Source organism: Chelonia mydas, chromosome 11 (assembly GCF_015237465.2).
Source record: "Chelonia mydas isolate rCheMyd1 chromosome 11, rCheMyd1.pri.v2, whole genome shotgun sequence".
Taxonomy (NCBI): Eukaryota; Metazoa; Chordata; order Testudines; family Cheloniidae; genus Chelonia; species Chelonia mydas.
The window spans coordinates 76,650,210-76,665,566 of NC_051251.2; the positions used below are offsets into that span (position 1 = coordinate 76,650,210).

The window sequence follows — 15,357 nt, forward strand, 5'->3', positions numbered from 1 at the left end:
CTGTTATGCCATCCGCTGTTTTCACTTTCTCCTCGTTCACGGTGTTGGCTCTTGCGCTGAAGTTTCCAGGCTTAGCTTTGCCTGAGGGAGAGAGATTTTATTGTTGAAGTCTGAGCAGCTCTTTTCAACAACCTCTGATTTGAATGAAGATGGAAAGACCCAGCAAACCCTGATTTCAGGAATGGGGAGAGACTGGGAGGGTGCCCCAGAATTGAGGAGGGAGGAGACAGAGAAATGAGCACCTGTAGGGTGGGGGAAAGACCTTGGAGAAGAGAGATGTGGGACCCTTCATATGGCCGCTATGTGTGGGGAGTCCAGAAGAGAGGAGGCAGCTCTGCTCCAGAAGGTTGTGGAGTGTGTCGGGGGGGGAGGACAGGGCGACTCTCCCCTCTGCCTGCCACCAAACCCTACAGGAGAGTAGCAGACCAAGCAGCGCTTTGTTCCTTACTTGTCTTCGGCAAGAAGCCGATCACTTGCTGGGGAATGTTGTACGGGCGGGGTGTAGTGGGAAGGCGGTTCCTGGGGTCTGATAGGGTACCCCTGGCGGTCTGGAGAATCTTCCAAACTCCTCGAAGCTTATCCAAAGCCCAACTCTTCGGTCCTGGATTTGAGCTGCTCACTAACATACGTGCACACTCAACTCCCCGGGGATCAGGTGGAGAACTGGCCCTGAAGACTTTCTGTGACTTGGCATGCCCATGTGTGCCAGGTGCCCTGGGGGTGGGCGTGGTGGGAATACAGAGGGGACTAGATAGCCAGCATTTAGCTCTAGGGCCAAGCTTGGTTTGGCAGGATACAAAGGAGTAAGTCCGGGTTTCTGAGCATGCTCCCCAGGAGCAGATAGAGAGACACCCCTTGTGATTCCCCTCGCCCTGCCTGCTTTTACCCCAGGCACCGCAGCATCCACGCCCAAAGGAAGCCGTTTTGGGGAGCGGGCGTGTGAGCGCGTTAGTGTGACAGCGCTGCCCAGGGGGACCTGCGTGGGGCGGTGAGGGGCTGGGGGAAGCTGTCCCGCTCTGGTGCTGGAGAGACGGCGCAGCAGAGTTGGGCTGAATGCCTCTGCTGCGTACACAGACTCGTACCTCCCTGCGCTGGCCCCCCCAGTGTTCACTCCGCATGTGCACAGCGGACTCCACATCCCCCTTTCTGAAATGGGGAGGAAGAGGAAACCTGTGTCCGAAGAACAACGTATGACTGGAATGAAATAGCCACACAGAACAAGAACAAGCAGCCCTATGAAGGGCCAGGCAGACTGCCCAAACCAGCAGCTTGTGTCAGGGGTTTATTCTGCCCTTGTAAGACAGTCAGCTACTGGTCCTTGGACTTTCTTGAATTCTCAGGATCTTCTGTAACCCTCCAGGAATGCAGGAGGCTGTCTGTCTCTGGTGGGAATCTCCCGGCAGGGAGAGGATCCGAAGGGGACATGGCAGTGTGGACAGCGGGCTGTTGCTCACAGGGTCAGTCTCAAGACAGTGACGGGGGCACTGGAGGTCCACCTGGTGATGCAACAAGACGATGCCAGTTCTGACAGACGATTCCTGCTGGCACAGCAGGATTGAGGGCTTCTGGCACATCCCTGCGTTCTCCCCTCTTCTTGTGAATCGTTTCTCCAGATGTGATCTCCTGAAGTCAGAGCTGCCACGGGTTTGACTCTGTGGAGCCTGTCCCAGTCCCTCTTCTCACACCCCATAGAGATCAGAGCTCCAGCACACCAGGGGTGGGGTGAATACAAGGCTGTCTCGCCTGCTTGTTCTGTGCCCTGGTGGTCATGCTGAACCTTCCCCATTCACTGCACAGGTGCTGAGGTGGGGACAGTGTGCAGGAGAGAGGTTGCAGCTGTTTCAGTGAAGTAAACCTAGAGAAATGTTCCCCCGTCTCTCCAGCCCCCCCAAATGCCTTGGCATCCAGCAGAAGAGGACAGCCCCAGCTGACAATAGCCCTGCCTCATTCACTGCCTGTCCCGCGCGTAAATGACTCTCGTGAGCTCTGGCCTGCACAGGGCAGCACGCAGGAGTAGAAGACGCTACACGTGGCCAGATAAAGTGACAGAAAAATGTTGTATTATATTATATTTTAATTGTTTGTACCTGCCCATGCAGCCTTTAACACTGGCAGTTCCTGGCTTGTGTCTGGATCTGTGAGACTTTAACACCTGATCGCTCTTCGAATACGTATGTTCAGGGAGTATTAACACTGACCGGGCTCCGCGTGTGTGAGACACACACACGCGTGCGCGCCCTGCTCGGAGGAGCCCTGCCCACACCAATTCACGGCAGGCACAAAGTGCGTGCATGGCTCAGAGGATGGCTTCCCAGGTCCCTGTCCTGCCTTCAGTTCAGCATAAACAGACGATTTCTCCCATGGACATTACTGGCTCCATGTGGGCTCAAGGGTCCAGCTTCAGGCGGGGGCCCTGCAGTTTAAATTCCTGCTAATCACAAACTGCATACAGAGCGTGTAGTGGGATGGAGTTACCATTGCGGCTGGACCCCTCCCTGCTGTGTGACCTGGCTGTGGTGGTTTAGCTCTGGGATCTACCGGGGCGCTAACACAGTGGGCTTCCTTGTGTTTCTGTCTAATTAAGGTATTTACATTTCAGGATAAAAAGCCTCAGCACTTTAGAGAGACTTTGCTCTCTGCCCCTTGGATTATTCTCTCCCCAGTCTGTGAGTAATTTCCTGTTGGGACTTTCTGCAGGGAGCCCTATAATTCTGCCTGGTTCAAGGTTGTGCCAAGCAGGCAGCTTTTGCATTTCCTTAAATATTCTGCTTCAGTTTGGCAAAAATCAATCCATATCTGAGTTACTGTTATTACTAGAGCTAGCCAGCTGGTTGTGGTCTTTCTCATTAGCAGATCAAACCAGGCACTGTTTTCCAGTGAAGTAATGAACGTGTTTTCAGACAGGAAAAAACCACCGCTGGAATACAGAACCGTTCAGTCAGTATTAGCCAGCGATGAATGTTAAGTGCATGTTTGTCAAGTCTGGGCAGTTGTTCAGCAATTGTTGGGATATGTTTTATTATTCACATGCCATCCTGTGCTAGTGATTCACTCTTGCTTCCCTGGTGCTGCAGTCCCAAGTATTTAGTGCAGGGAAGCAGTGTCTGGAAATCAGTTAGTGGGAGCATAAGTAGGTGAAACCACAGATCAAGGCCTCAATCCTGTAGGAATATTCACATGCTTGGCTTTATGCACGTAGGCAGCCCCACAAAAGCCAATGGGGCTATTCATGTGCTTTAGTCACATGCTGAACTTTAGTGTGTAGAGGTCCAGGGTCTAAATGTGTACCCAGAAATGAACACAGTGTGCTTTTGTGACTGTCTGTACCCTTATGTTCATCCTTTTTACAAGACTGTGATAAATTTTGTACAAAGTACGCTATGTGAGGTATCATTTGAAAACTCATAATCCGCTGAACATTGTTGTCTTGGTAAAATATGTGTGGCAACATTGTATGTAAAGTTATAAAATTTTACTGTAGAAGACATGTTCCAAGTCTAGGGAAACAGCTTTAAACTAATTCCCCAGAGACAAAAGGCTAGCCAGCACCTCGGCCACGTGTCGGAATAATCAAATGGACTATCACCTGGTTAAGCGGCCATTCTTTGTCAGGAAAAAGGGTGTGAGCGAGAAATTAACATGTTGGTAAAGAAACAGCTGGAGGTTCCCATCCCACAGGCTTGCTGTCACCTGAACCCCAGCAGGAGATGATTCTCAAAGAAGAGAAATGCTGTAAGAAAGGAGAGCAAACTCCTCAGATTACCTCTCTCCCCTCATTTCTACTCATGGCATCAACAACACTTGAAAGACAAAGGAAGCATCACTGAACTGGGGGAGGGGTTCTGGCTGAAGGAATCCAGCCAGACTGCTGTAAGCATGTGATGAGAGAAACCTTTTTGCTTTGAATTCAGTTAACTCGTTAAGTAAGGTATTAGTTTGCATTTTACCTTTTTATTTCTTTGTAACCAATTCTGACTTTTGTGCCTCATTACTTGTAATCCCTTAAAATCTAACTTTCTGTAGTTAAACTTCTTTTATTGTTTTATCTAAGCCAGTATGTGTTTGTACTGAAGTGTTTGGGAAACTTCATTTGAGATAACGGGGTTTGAGCATATCATTTTCTATTAATGAAATGATGGACTTTCAGGGTCGTCAGGAAGGAAAGAGTTGGGCAGTACAATACACACATTTCTGGGGACCAGTCTGGGACTGGGAAGTCACTTTGCAATGTAAGGAGTGGCTAGCTAGAACACGCATAGATAACTCAGCTGGGAATGATTTACTTGCTGGAGGCTGTGTGGGAGCGGGCCAGGAGTGGTTGTTCTCGCAGCAGAGGAGTGTAAAAGGCACCCCAGGCTGGAGAATGGAGGGAACACAGCTGTTTAGCAGTCCAGATTGTACCCAGGGGAATGTCACAGCTTTATCGGGTGTTTTAGTCAAGAGACAAAGACATTGATGCTAACTTCTTCAGCCATGACAAATACCACCGTATGATCCTAACCACAGTGAACACACGGCAGTGTCCAGAGAGGGCTTTATTTCTCAGCCTTCGGTTACTGCAGTGAATGCAACGGGGGGGTTTGGTTTGTGTTTTAGCCACAGGAAAATGGAATTTGGAAACAAAAAACTGATCTAATTGAAGCCTGATTTAAGTTGTCAAAGTCTGAAATACCAAAACAGTTATTTCCTCTTTCTATAGAAGCCTGGATTTATTTTTAAAGTCTAGCCCCTGTTGGAAAGCCTTGATAGAAAAAGGTATCGTTACATTCTGTACATTACGCTATAACATTTCGTTTAAAATTATATCCCTGCCTTAGAATTCGACAGGATGGTTTAAACAAAACCGCAGCAACACTATCTTCTGGTGAATTGTATCGGCTTTCAGAGAATTGTTGACAGAACCCTACTACGTTTCTGTGAAATCCTGTTGCTTTGATCCATCCTTGGGGAAAGAGGGAGGTTGTAAATCTCCTGTTATATATTTGTTCCACGTTTAAGAATAGTTCCTCTACATGGGGGAGGCAGCAAACACTTCCGAAGCAAATAACTCATCAGCACGCCAAGTTCTTACTCCGTCAACATTCCCAGGGCTAAGTTCCATCCTGGGACAGACCTGCATAGTAGCTGGTTTTGTGGGAAGTTGATTGCAGTCAGGTTTTCCTTTCTTACCATAAGGTAAAATTCTCCAGTCCCTGTAATAGACAGCACTTGAGAGGGTTTTGTTTTCTGCAGTACTAGACTTCAAAATGCAGACTTTCATTTTCAGCTGGGTGACTGGCTGTCGGCCTCACTCTTCGGCTCACAGATTATTGTTCTTAATTAGTGCCTCGGTGCCGCCACCAAGATCCCATTGTCCTAGACTCCGAGTGAGAGGCAGCCCCTTTTCCAAAGAGCTCACAATGTAACTGGAGAAGACAGACAAGGCTCGGGGGAGGGAAACAGGCACTCAGAGGTAAGCAACTCATCCAAGGTCACGCAGCAGGTCCATGATAGAGATGGGAATCGAACAAGGTCTCCGGACTCCCAGTCCAGTGGCACAGCCACCGGGCCATGCTGCCTTCTCAGTCTAAATGTATCGATAGATCCTTTTGGTAGTGTCCAGCCAGGACAAGCAGGGAGTGTGTTTCTAGGGGATTATTACACTTCTGGCCCTCTCAAGTCATCTTGCAAATTCATTTTTTGCCATGCTACCTAATGTGTGTAGTAACTCTGAGCAGTGGATAAACCTGTGTGTTTGTAATGTGCTGCCCCCTCCCTAGCTCGTGTTTGTTCCCTATAGTACGCTACTGAGCGCTTAGTCCAGTCTAGGATTGGATGTCTCAGGAAATAGGGCTTCCACCCTTCCCTTGGAGACTTTAATGCCTCAGCAGTAGGAGACTTTGCTTTAAGGAAGTCTTCTTGCTTGCCAACCTCAGTTTCCCCTCTGAATGAATCCCATTGCTGCTCATTATACCCCTCTGGCAGTCCTAGACCTTTCCGCTCCTCCCTTCTCGTTTGTGCTCTTCAAATGCTTACACATCGTTTTCGTGCTTCCCCATTTAGCCAGGCTAAGTGTGAGTCTGCAGCGTTTCCTTGTGAGTGAGTCCTTGTAGCCTGGTCATCACGTCTCTGACTAACTTGCTGAGCTCTTCCTGGGGTTTGAAGGCGACACTAACCAGGTGCAGTCTCAGGGTGCCTCTGTCTGCACAGTCCCTCTTGCTGCTGCATCTTACTAGAGGCTCATTTGTGGTTTGCTGTTCACATCCCTGAAGGTCTCTTCAGCGCTGCTGCTTCGTCAGTGTCTCTGCCCTTTGGCTGTGTGTCCCCCGCATTGGCTTTCCCCGCCTATCAGTTTGTATATTTCCAGTTCTGAAACTAAGGTTCCAGCTCCTTTGCAATCTGTCCTTACTGGTCTTTGTGACCCCTCCCAATTAGTAACCCTCTGTTCACATGCTTTCTCTAGACCACGAGTGCAGAGGCGAAGTAAAGCCGGGCCTAACCCGGACCCTGGTGGCGACCCGACTCGACACCGCTGCACCCATTGATGCCGGCCGGCGGCAGGCTAAGCACTCAGCACACACAACTGGGTCAAGGTTTCACCAGAGTTCGCTTCCCATGTGGGCCCCCGAAGAAGGGCCGGACTGTCATCGCTACCAGTGTGCTGCGCTCCTGAGAACCCCAGGTGGTGGGTGCTCAGCACTAGAAAACATGGCCCTGTCCTTTTTTGAAACTGTGACCCTCATTGATACTCTCTCCTTCAGTCAGGCCCATTCAAACCAATTGTAATGAATTTTTGAATGATGGTTTCACAGGACGCTGTATTGCCGCCCCCAGTACCCAGCCTCTCCAGCTTCCTTAGTTACACACATGGCAAAGGATGAGCAGAACGCTTATGGCAGATTGTCTGGCCTGTTACGTTTCAGTACATCCATCGAGCACACCCTTGGCACCTCCCGGGGGGCGAGCTGGCAAAGCCACGCAGGGAAGCACCGCTCAGACTGCCGTGTGTTTCTATATTTCAGGTGTAGAAGAAAAACCACTTCTGTCAAAAAGAGAAAAAATGAAGCTGAGAAAAGACAGGTGGCTGCAGAGTAAGTATTCCCTCGATAAGATCACGCTGTCGGGGGGTGGCCTCATCCGCGGGCCAGTAGAAGCCCTGCATTGCACTGCTTCCTAAACAACGTGCGTGCCACGTGTAGCCGACTGTACTGGCCCTTTGAGGTTTAGAAAGTGAAACTGCGTGAACCCAAGAAGGACCCCGGGGGCCAGGCAGGTGCAGTCGCTGCGGGAGAGGAAGCGGACTCAGGGAGGCGCTGTGTGGCTTGGGGAAAACCCTGACTGCTGATTCCGCTCTGAGGGCGGGAGGCTGGAGCTCCACCACAGGGTGGGTGGGAAGCCCCCTCCTCTCTCCCAGTTCGGGGACAAGGCTGGCTGGAGATAATTCCCAGCTATGCTCTCCCTGTCCCGAAGAGCAGTGAGTGCTGGGAAATGCTGTCTCCCCGAGAGTCCTACATGGCGTACGTGGAAAATATGGGACTACAAAACCTCTGGTTTTCCCCAGCCCTGGAGAACCCTGGGAGGAGTTAGGTTTGCTGCGGGTCTCTCCTAGAAGCTCAGAGGCCTGAGGTCCCTTGCTGGCAGCTCTACTTTTTGCTGCGTTTGGCCTGTCATGCCACAGCACTTTAAACGCCAGGCTGCAGTGTTCTAGTGGGAACACTGCTCTCCTTGGCACTTGGCTGTACACTCTAACACAGGGGTGGGCAAGCTACGGCCCACGGGCCACACCGCCAGCCGATTTAATCCAGCCCTTGAGCTCCCGCTGGGGAGTGGGGTTGGGGGCTACGCTGCGTGCGCATGCCACCACACCGCGCAGCTCCCGGAATCAGCGGCATGTGCCCCCTCCGGCTCCTACGTTTAGGGGCAGCCAGGGGGCTCCATGCCCTGCCCCTACCCCAAGCGCCACCCCTGCAGTTCCCATTGGAATGGGAGCTGCAGGGACAGCGCCTGGAGGCAGGGCAGTGCGCAGAGGCGCCTGGCTGCACCTCTGCATAGGAGCCGGAGGGGGCACATACTGCTTCCGGGGGCTGCTTGAGGTAAGCACCACCCGGAGCCTGCATCTCCCGGAGCTTGCACCACCCGGAGCCCCTTCCATGCCCCAACCCCAGCCCTGATCCCCTTCCCACCCTTTGAACCCCTTGATCCCAGCCCAGAGCAACCTCCTGCACTCCAAACCCCTCATCCCCAGCCCCACCCCAGAGCCCGCACCCCCAGCCAGAGCCCTCACCCTCCCCATGCCCCAACCCACTGCCCCAGCTCTGATTCCCCTCCTGCCCTCCGAACCCCTCAGTCCCAACCTGGAGCACCCTCCTATACCCCAAATCCCTCATCCCCAGCCCCACCCCAGAGCCTGCACCTCCAGCCGGAGCCCTCACTTCCACCCCTGCACCCCAACCCCCTACCCCAGCCCAGAGCCCCCTCCCACACCCTGAACTCATTTCTGGCCCCACCCCAGAGCCCGCACCCCCTCCTGTACCCCAACCCCAATTTTGTGAGCATTCATGGCCTGCTATACAATTTCCATACCCTCGGGCCAAAAAAGTTTGCCTACCCCTGCTCTAACAGGCTTCACCTTAGCCCTAGCTGCGGGAGATCTGCATCATTCTCCTGCACGACCTGAGTCGTCCAGACGCTGGGCAGTGTGACCTCATCCCAGCAACGGGACCAGGAAGTGCCTGTGAATGGGTGACGTCAGCCCCAGGGGACATCAGCTGCGGCCCTTCCTGGCTCAGCAGGGGCAATGGCTTGCTCTGGTCAGTGAAGCCTCTGCAGGGTTTTTCCACGTTTAAGCTCTTTTTGTTGTTTAGCTGGATGGGATTTTGGCAGCGTCGATTCTTTCCAGATAAGCAACGAGGTGTTTGTCTTGCTTTCCCTGCGCCCCCCGGAACTCTCAGGGGGGTTTGTCGGCTGGCTAGTTGTTGGGGTTACTGGCAGAGGGGACTTTACATGCAGCCCCTGCTCCCAGGATCCCTGGTTTTGGGGGGGTGGGGGGGGGTGGGGTTCCTATGAACAACCAAGGAGTCACTCTTGGGTCAGGCGCACGCACGGCTCCTCCCCTCTTTGCCCCCCCAGCAATGGATGGTAGATTCCATGCAGGTGGCCCATGGCTATCTCTGCCTTTGCACGTCCCAGACGCTCTCTGTAAGTTCGACTGAGGCGGCCCATGGCTTCCCTGGTGCATATGGTAGCGCTCCGGGTCCTGGGGGAAGGCGAGATCTACGGAGTGGGCTGGTTTCCATGGTACATGAAATCCACCTGGTCCTGCGGGTACAAAGGGAACAAAGTAACAACCGCCAAGCTCCAGCAATGTGGGACATCTGCCAGCATCCTGGGTGCCTTGAATCCGGTTCTTATTGGGGCGAAACCCAGAGACATCCCCAGTAGCCCTAACATCCTCACTGCAGTCTCCATGCTCAGACAGCTCACCCTCTCTGTAGCATCTGACACAGTCATGGGACTTGGAATTGCCAGGCTGGATCAGGCCCAGGGTCCAGCTAGGCCAGTCTCTGGCTTCTGAGAGTGGCCAACACCAGAGCCTTCAGGGGAAGGTGCAATAAACAACACAACAGGCAGATGATCCTCATGAATGTTTCGTCCAAATCTCTGCTAGTCAGAGAGAGGCTTAAAGCCTCGAGCATGAGATTTTAAATCCCTTCCAAAATTTTTCAGAATTAATTAGAAACCTGGATATTCGTGTTTTTCCATATAAATGTTCAATTTCTTTTAACCCTGCAGAATTTTTGGCCTCACTGACATCCTGTGTCAGTGAGTTCCATAGTTTCATTATGTGTTGTATGAAAAAGGGGATAAAAGAAAATCACGGTGCCCCGTCTGCTGCGAGGAGCAAAGGGAAAACTCTCTCTGCCTTGTGTGAGCAGCGCTCCCCAGGGTTTGAGGTAGGAAAGTCAAGCACTCAAAAGTGCAGAAATGCCAGAATTAAAGCTGACTATGCAAACTTAATTTGGCCCCTTTGTGTGTCTATGGTATGGTCCTTCCCAACGTCACACAGCAAGCCTGTAATGGAGCCAAGAATGTGTCATTTTCTGTCTTCTTACTCAGAAACTAAGCTGTTTCTACTCAGACTTCCCAGAAAACTTCCCTGGGGGGTGGAAACCAGAAGTAGGGACCTTTAACCCCGAAGGTAAATGTTTTATGAAGAAGTTCTAAACAACAGAAAAGGGCCCTTGCGAAGGGAAACTCTTAAATAACCTTAAAGTCGCCAAAGCCCCAGGCTTCCCTCCTGGCCCACCAAGCTTTTAAAGGGACAATGCCAGCCTACAAATCACATGTGCCTGAAAACTAAACACCTGTTAATGCTACAAGAATCCTCTAAGATCACTAGAACTGAAGTCAGCAACAGTTCACGCCTTGTGTGATGTCTTTTAACAAGAGAGAGTCTCACTAGCTGAAAAGACCCATTGTAAACATCAGCAGAGAAGCAGAAAAACTCATATTAAAGTATAGGGAATTTTAAAAATAATAATCATAATATAATGTTTTAAAAGTTCTGGATGAGAAAATGGAATTAACCTAAAAATAGGAAATTGACTGTGACTCTACCTCGAGATCTCGCAAAATGCTCGATCGATGATCAGAGACTACAGCTTGGTCTACACTAAGATTAAGTCGGCATAACTAAAAATCCACACCCCTGAGCGGCGTAGTTAAGGGTTTCTCCCGTTGGCATAGGTAGTGTCTCCACTGAAGTGCAGTGCAGTATGTAGCATGTTAAGTGTAGGCAGGCCCTAATAATTTGATCCTTCTCCTCAAACCACTCACCACACAAAGGGCCGGTTGCCTCCAGGACACAATCGACTTCCTCTAGAAACTCCGCAACGTTAACAACCTCCGTCAGGACACCACCCTTGGCACCATGGATGCCACTTCCCTATACACCAACATCCCTCATCGTGTGGTGTTGCAGCCTGCTTCAGAAATCTACAAGACAATGGACAGTGCTCAGATCTCCACCCCAAACACCTTGCCAAACTCATCCATTTCATCCTCGCCCAGAACAATGATACATTCAACCACAAACCGTGGGAACAGCCCTGGGTACTAGGATGGCTCCCCAATATGCCAACATCTTCATGGGCCACCTTGAGGAAGAATGTCTTGAAGAACAGAGCACAAAACCACTGAATACCAGAGATACCTCAATGATACTTTCATCCTCTGGACAGACGATTTGAACTCCCTTATAGATTTCCTCCACAACTTTAAACCCACCATCCTTCCCTCCAGCTCTTTCTAGAGCAGTCCTACACCAGTATCAGCTTTCCAGAAACCATGATCAACTTCAGCCATGGAATCCTACTGTCAGTTATATGCAAGAATCTCACAGATCATCACATGGACCTTCACAGATCCAATAACCACCCCAAACACACAGGCACACAGAATATGCTCCGAAGAGAAAGTCTAGGATAAACACCTTTAACATGCTTAAAACTGCCTTCACCAAACAAGACCCTCGCATCAGTGAAGTAGATCATATCATGGAACGGGCCACCCACTTACCCCGAGAGAACCTGCCTCAGTACAGGAAAAACAGCAACCCATTGACTGCATACCCCTAGTTATCACCTGTCACCCCATAGGGGTTCCAGAGTGGGGTGACAGGTGATAACTAGGGGTATGCAGTCAATGGGTGGTTGTTTTTCCTGTATTGAGGCAGGTTCTTTCGGGGTATCATCAAAGAACTACCACCCATACTTGATGGAGACCCCATCCTGAAAGAAATCTTTCCTGAACCCCCTCTTCTGGCCGTTAAACAATCCCCCCCCCCCCCCCCCCCCCCCGCCTCGCCAAGCTCATCATTAGAAGCAAGATCCCCACAGACCAAGACACACAACTCAAAGAGACACCAGACCCTGCCAGAACAAAAGATGTCAAATCTGCAGACATATCTCCACTGCTACAATGGTCAACACCCCTGTGATGAGCTGGGTCACAGAAACCCCTTTGGGACTGCTACCTGATGTGCCGGGACTGCCTCTGAGCCTGTTTTCCCTGCCAGCTTGGGACTTCAGTGCCCTGCCTTGTTTGAGCCAGACACGCTTGCCTGCTGCAAACACAGATCCAAGTCTGAACCACGTCCCCCACAAGCTGCAGGCTTAACTGAAAACAGCTTTAGAAGTGCTCCTGTCTCCAGCACTCAGATACCCAACTCCCAATGGGATCCAAATCCCAAATAAATCCATTTTACCCTGTATAAAGCTTATACAGGGTAAACTCATAAATTGTTCGCCCTCTATAACACTGATAGATATGCACAGCTGTCCCCCGCCCTCCCCCCGGTATTAATACTTACTCTGGGTAAATTAATAAGTAAAAAGTGATTGTATCCTGGGGAGTCTCAGCTTCACTTGTGGTTTTAAGTTTCTCTTCCCTGTGGTTGTGGAGAGAGGTTTGAAAATGTGATATCCACCCCACCCCACCCCCCAAAGCTCCACACCCAGGACACACACCTTTATTATTTTAAAATCAGGATTTTTAGGCCAATCTCCTGATTTTGGGAGTGGCTGGGGCTACCTCATGATATTTGAATGCTGGGGATCAGCAATGTGGAGGCCAATACTTTGCTTTTGAATAGCACTTTCATCCATGGATCTCAAAGCACCTTGCCATGGAGATAGTTACATAATTAGCTCCATTTTACAGGTGAGGAAACTGAGGCACAGAGCAGGACAGAGGCTTGTCTTTGCTCAGTGGCAGAGCTAGGAATAGAACCCGATCCAGTGCCGGTTCCATGCTGTTTATTATGACTGCTACTGAGGACTAAACCCTGCTGCTGTTTCAGAATCTAAAGCTTTGCTTTTAATTCCCCAAACTCTTTACATGGTGGCAGGTTCACACGAGGTTTGTGAGTTAAGCCAAGTCTGCGGCGTGCCTGAGGGATTTGCTCCCAGGAGTAGCCGAGCCAAGCGGAGGGCCAGGACCCCTTGGGCCAGTATTTGGGGAGCTATCGCACTGCCAGGCTCTTAGAAGTAGTGATGCGAAGGTCCTGCTTGGACGTGATCATCTCTTGCTTCAAGCACGTTGGGAGGCTTCCTCACGGGAACTTTTCAACCCCTCCCTGGCTGCTTCTCTCATTTCTGTGTCCCAGAGTCGGCAGCTTCTCGCGTCCATCCCACTGCCTGGAATTTACTCTCTGCTTGAGTAGCTTGCTTAGCTGCATGAAGCCACAGCGTCCTCTCTTGATTGCATAGCCGGGTTCCTGGAACTCGGGAACACTAGTTCTTTTAGCCCCAGCACTAATAGAGGCCTTGATTCAGGAAAGCAGGTAAGCACTTGCTTAACTTGGAGTGTATCCTTCCATCCCGTTGGCTTACAGGGGAGCTGAAAACGTGTCCGTGCGTCAGTGCTTCCAGGAACTCCTGTCGAAGAGCAGAACTTCATTCAGTCACAGTTTAAATAAACCAACCCAAACAGCCCCCGTATGTCACTGCTTCACCAGCTTTAACTGATGTGTGTCCATCACTCTTTCACTCCAAGGCTTGAGACGAGCCCTTGATCGGTCATTCAGTCTTTACTCACAGCCCCAGGGGAAATCCAAGAAAACAAGCGACACTGCCCTTTTTTCCGCCTGGCGTGTTCTGGTTGATTACAGATCAGCAGTCATTTATTTCCATGCCGTGTGGTACAGGCTGCACGCAGGAAATGGCCCTGGGTTGCAGTGAATGTCTGGGTTTCCCTTGAGCAGTTAGTTCATCTCAGACGCTGTTTATTACATTGTTCCCTACAAAGCCACCAGGATTATCCTCTAAAAACACCCTTACATGTGGTGGGGAGCAATTTGCTACTTGTTCTTTCTTGTTTGTTTTTGTAATCTTGGAATGAATTATTTTTCTTTAACTCGCTTGTTTTTCTTGGGTGCCCTTTCTCCCTGCATTTTTTGGCATCGAATCCCAGTACCGAGTGCAGTGAAGTTCAGCCCAAGAGTGTAATGCAAAACTCTCAGCGCATATTCCGTTCCAAGCAGAAATAAATCATAAGAAAGAGACTAAGGAAAAACTGATGCAAAGCTTTGGCCATTAGAAGCATGCATGGCCCCTTTACTGAAGAAGATTTCATAGAAGAAGAATTTGGGCTGTTCGCTCTGATGCGTCAGGCGCGTAATGCATGGTAGCACTGTGAAGTAGCCCAGCTCCAGAAAGCCAGACCAAAAAAAGAAGTGGTGCAGAACAGAAACCAGGGCCCCTGGTAGAGCCGCCTGCAAGGAGCAGTGTTTACAATCCAGATTTCTCACAAACCTCTGTGCACTGCAGAAATCACAGCTCACCCAGGACTGTTGATGGTAGAGCACCTCACTGGTTCAGCAAACGAGAAAATGATTAAAAGGTTCCTGGGGTAGACGTATCAGGCAATGACCATGGTCAGGGCCATGCAGTGCTCCTGCGCTAACTGGCTGACTCTCAGCCTGGACACAGGCCACGCGATCTCGAAGGTCAAGGCCAGAGTCGATACTGTAGGGCAGGTTCCACAGCCTGAGAATCACTCAGGAAATGCAAAGGAAGCAGAAACTTTCTCCGAAGCTCCCTCCAGGGGAGTCCCCTGCTGTGGGGGGAGGACCCCAGGGGGCCAGAGAGTGCCTAGCCAGCCCCCTACGCTGCAGGGACAGGAGGTGCCTGGAGCACGCTGTATGCTGGCTGTCCCCACCTGGGTTTGGTTCTTTGGGTACCAGTGCCAGCTGGGGCAGAGAATGGGGGAGCTGTAACTGGCAGTTGGTTCTCCACTCTTTTCCTCCTCTCCCCGGCTGGATCCACTGGACTCAGACAGAGCATGCTCTCCCTGGGCTCCCACAGCCTTGCAGGGCCGTGGGCAGGGGAGGAGCTCCCCTGACTCTCTTTCCCTGCCCTGCAGCAGGAGCCCTCCCCCGTCTCCCTGCAGCGACAGGGCAGAGTCACCCAGCACTGTACCAGTGCTGTGGGGCAGCTCACATGCTGTCAGTTCATCACCAGTCCCTGTGTTCTTGGGCTCGCTGCCTGCCCTGCGGGCCCCAGCCTCTGCACGCACTCAGGGTGCCTGGCATGCAAATGCTGCATTTTGGCCAACCAGTTGAAGTCCCCAGTGTAGATGAGTCCCAGGTGACTGGCCCAGAGCCATGAATTGAACCTGGGTCTTGTGAGTCCCAACCTAGGACACTTGCTACAAGACCATCCTTCCCCTTGTAAGTAAAGCCAAAGTCAGTAAGGTTCATGGTTGACACCTGTCAAGGATGGGAGGCCAAACCTGGACCTTCCCCTTCCTCTCTCCAATCTCACTGGAGGGTCCATGTAATTCTAGCACATTGATTTATTTTCAGGTCTTCAGTGCTCC

The 15,357-nt window shown here is 51.0% G+C and overlaps 1 protein-coding gene across 7 annotated transcripts in view; it reads left to right on the top strand.

The window, feature by feature from the left end:
* The window catches only part of SLX9 (SLX9 ribosome biogenesis factor), a 153,248-nt gene that overhangs the window by 83,190 nt on the left and 54,701 nt on the right, over positions 1 to 15,357 (top strand). For 5 of the 7 annotated variants that reach the window (XR_006284852.1, XM_043525204.1, XM_043525206.1 and 2 more), the window contains exons 3-4: positions 6,443 to 6,664; positions 7,002 to 7,070. The exons of 1 other annotated variant lie outside the window; for it this stretch is intronic. Coding sequence is in view for 5 of the 6 variants with exons in the window: in XM_043525204.1 (XP_043381139.1) it covers positions 6,443 to 6,664; positions 7,002 to 7,070 (291 nt within the window). In the remaining variant the exon portion in view is untranslated. The remainder of the gene's footprint in view (positions 1 to 6,442; positions 6,665 to 7,001; positions 7,071 to 15,357) is intronic. One more of the 7 variants, XM_037912449.2, reaches the window with a different exon arrangement.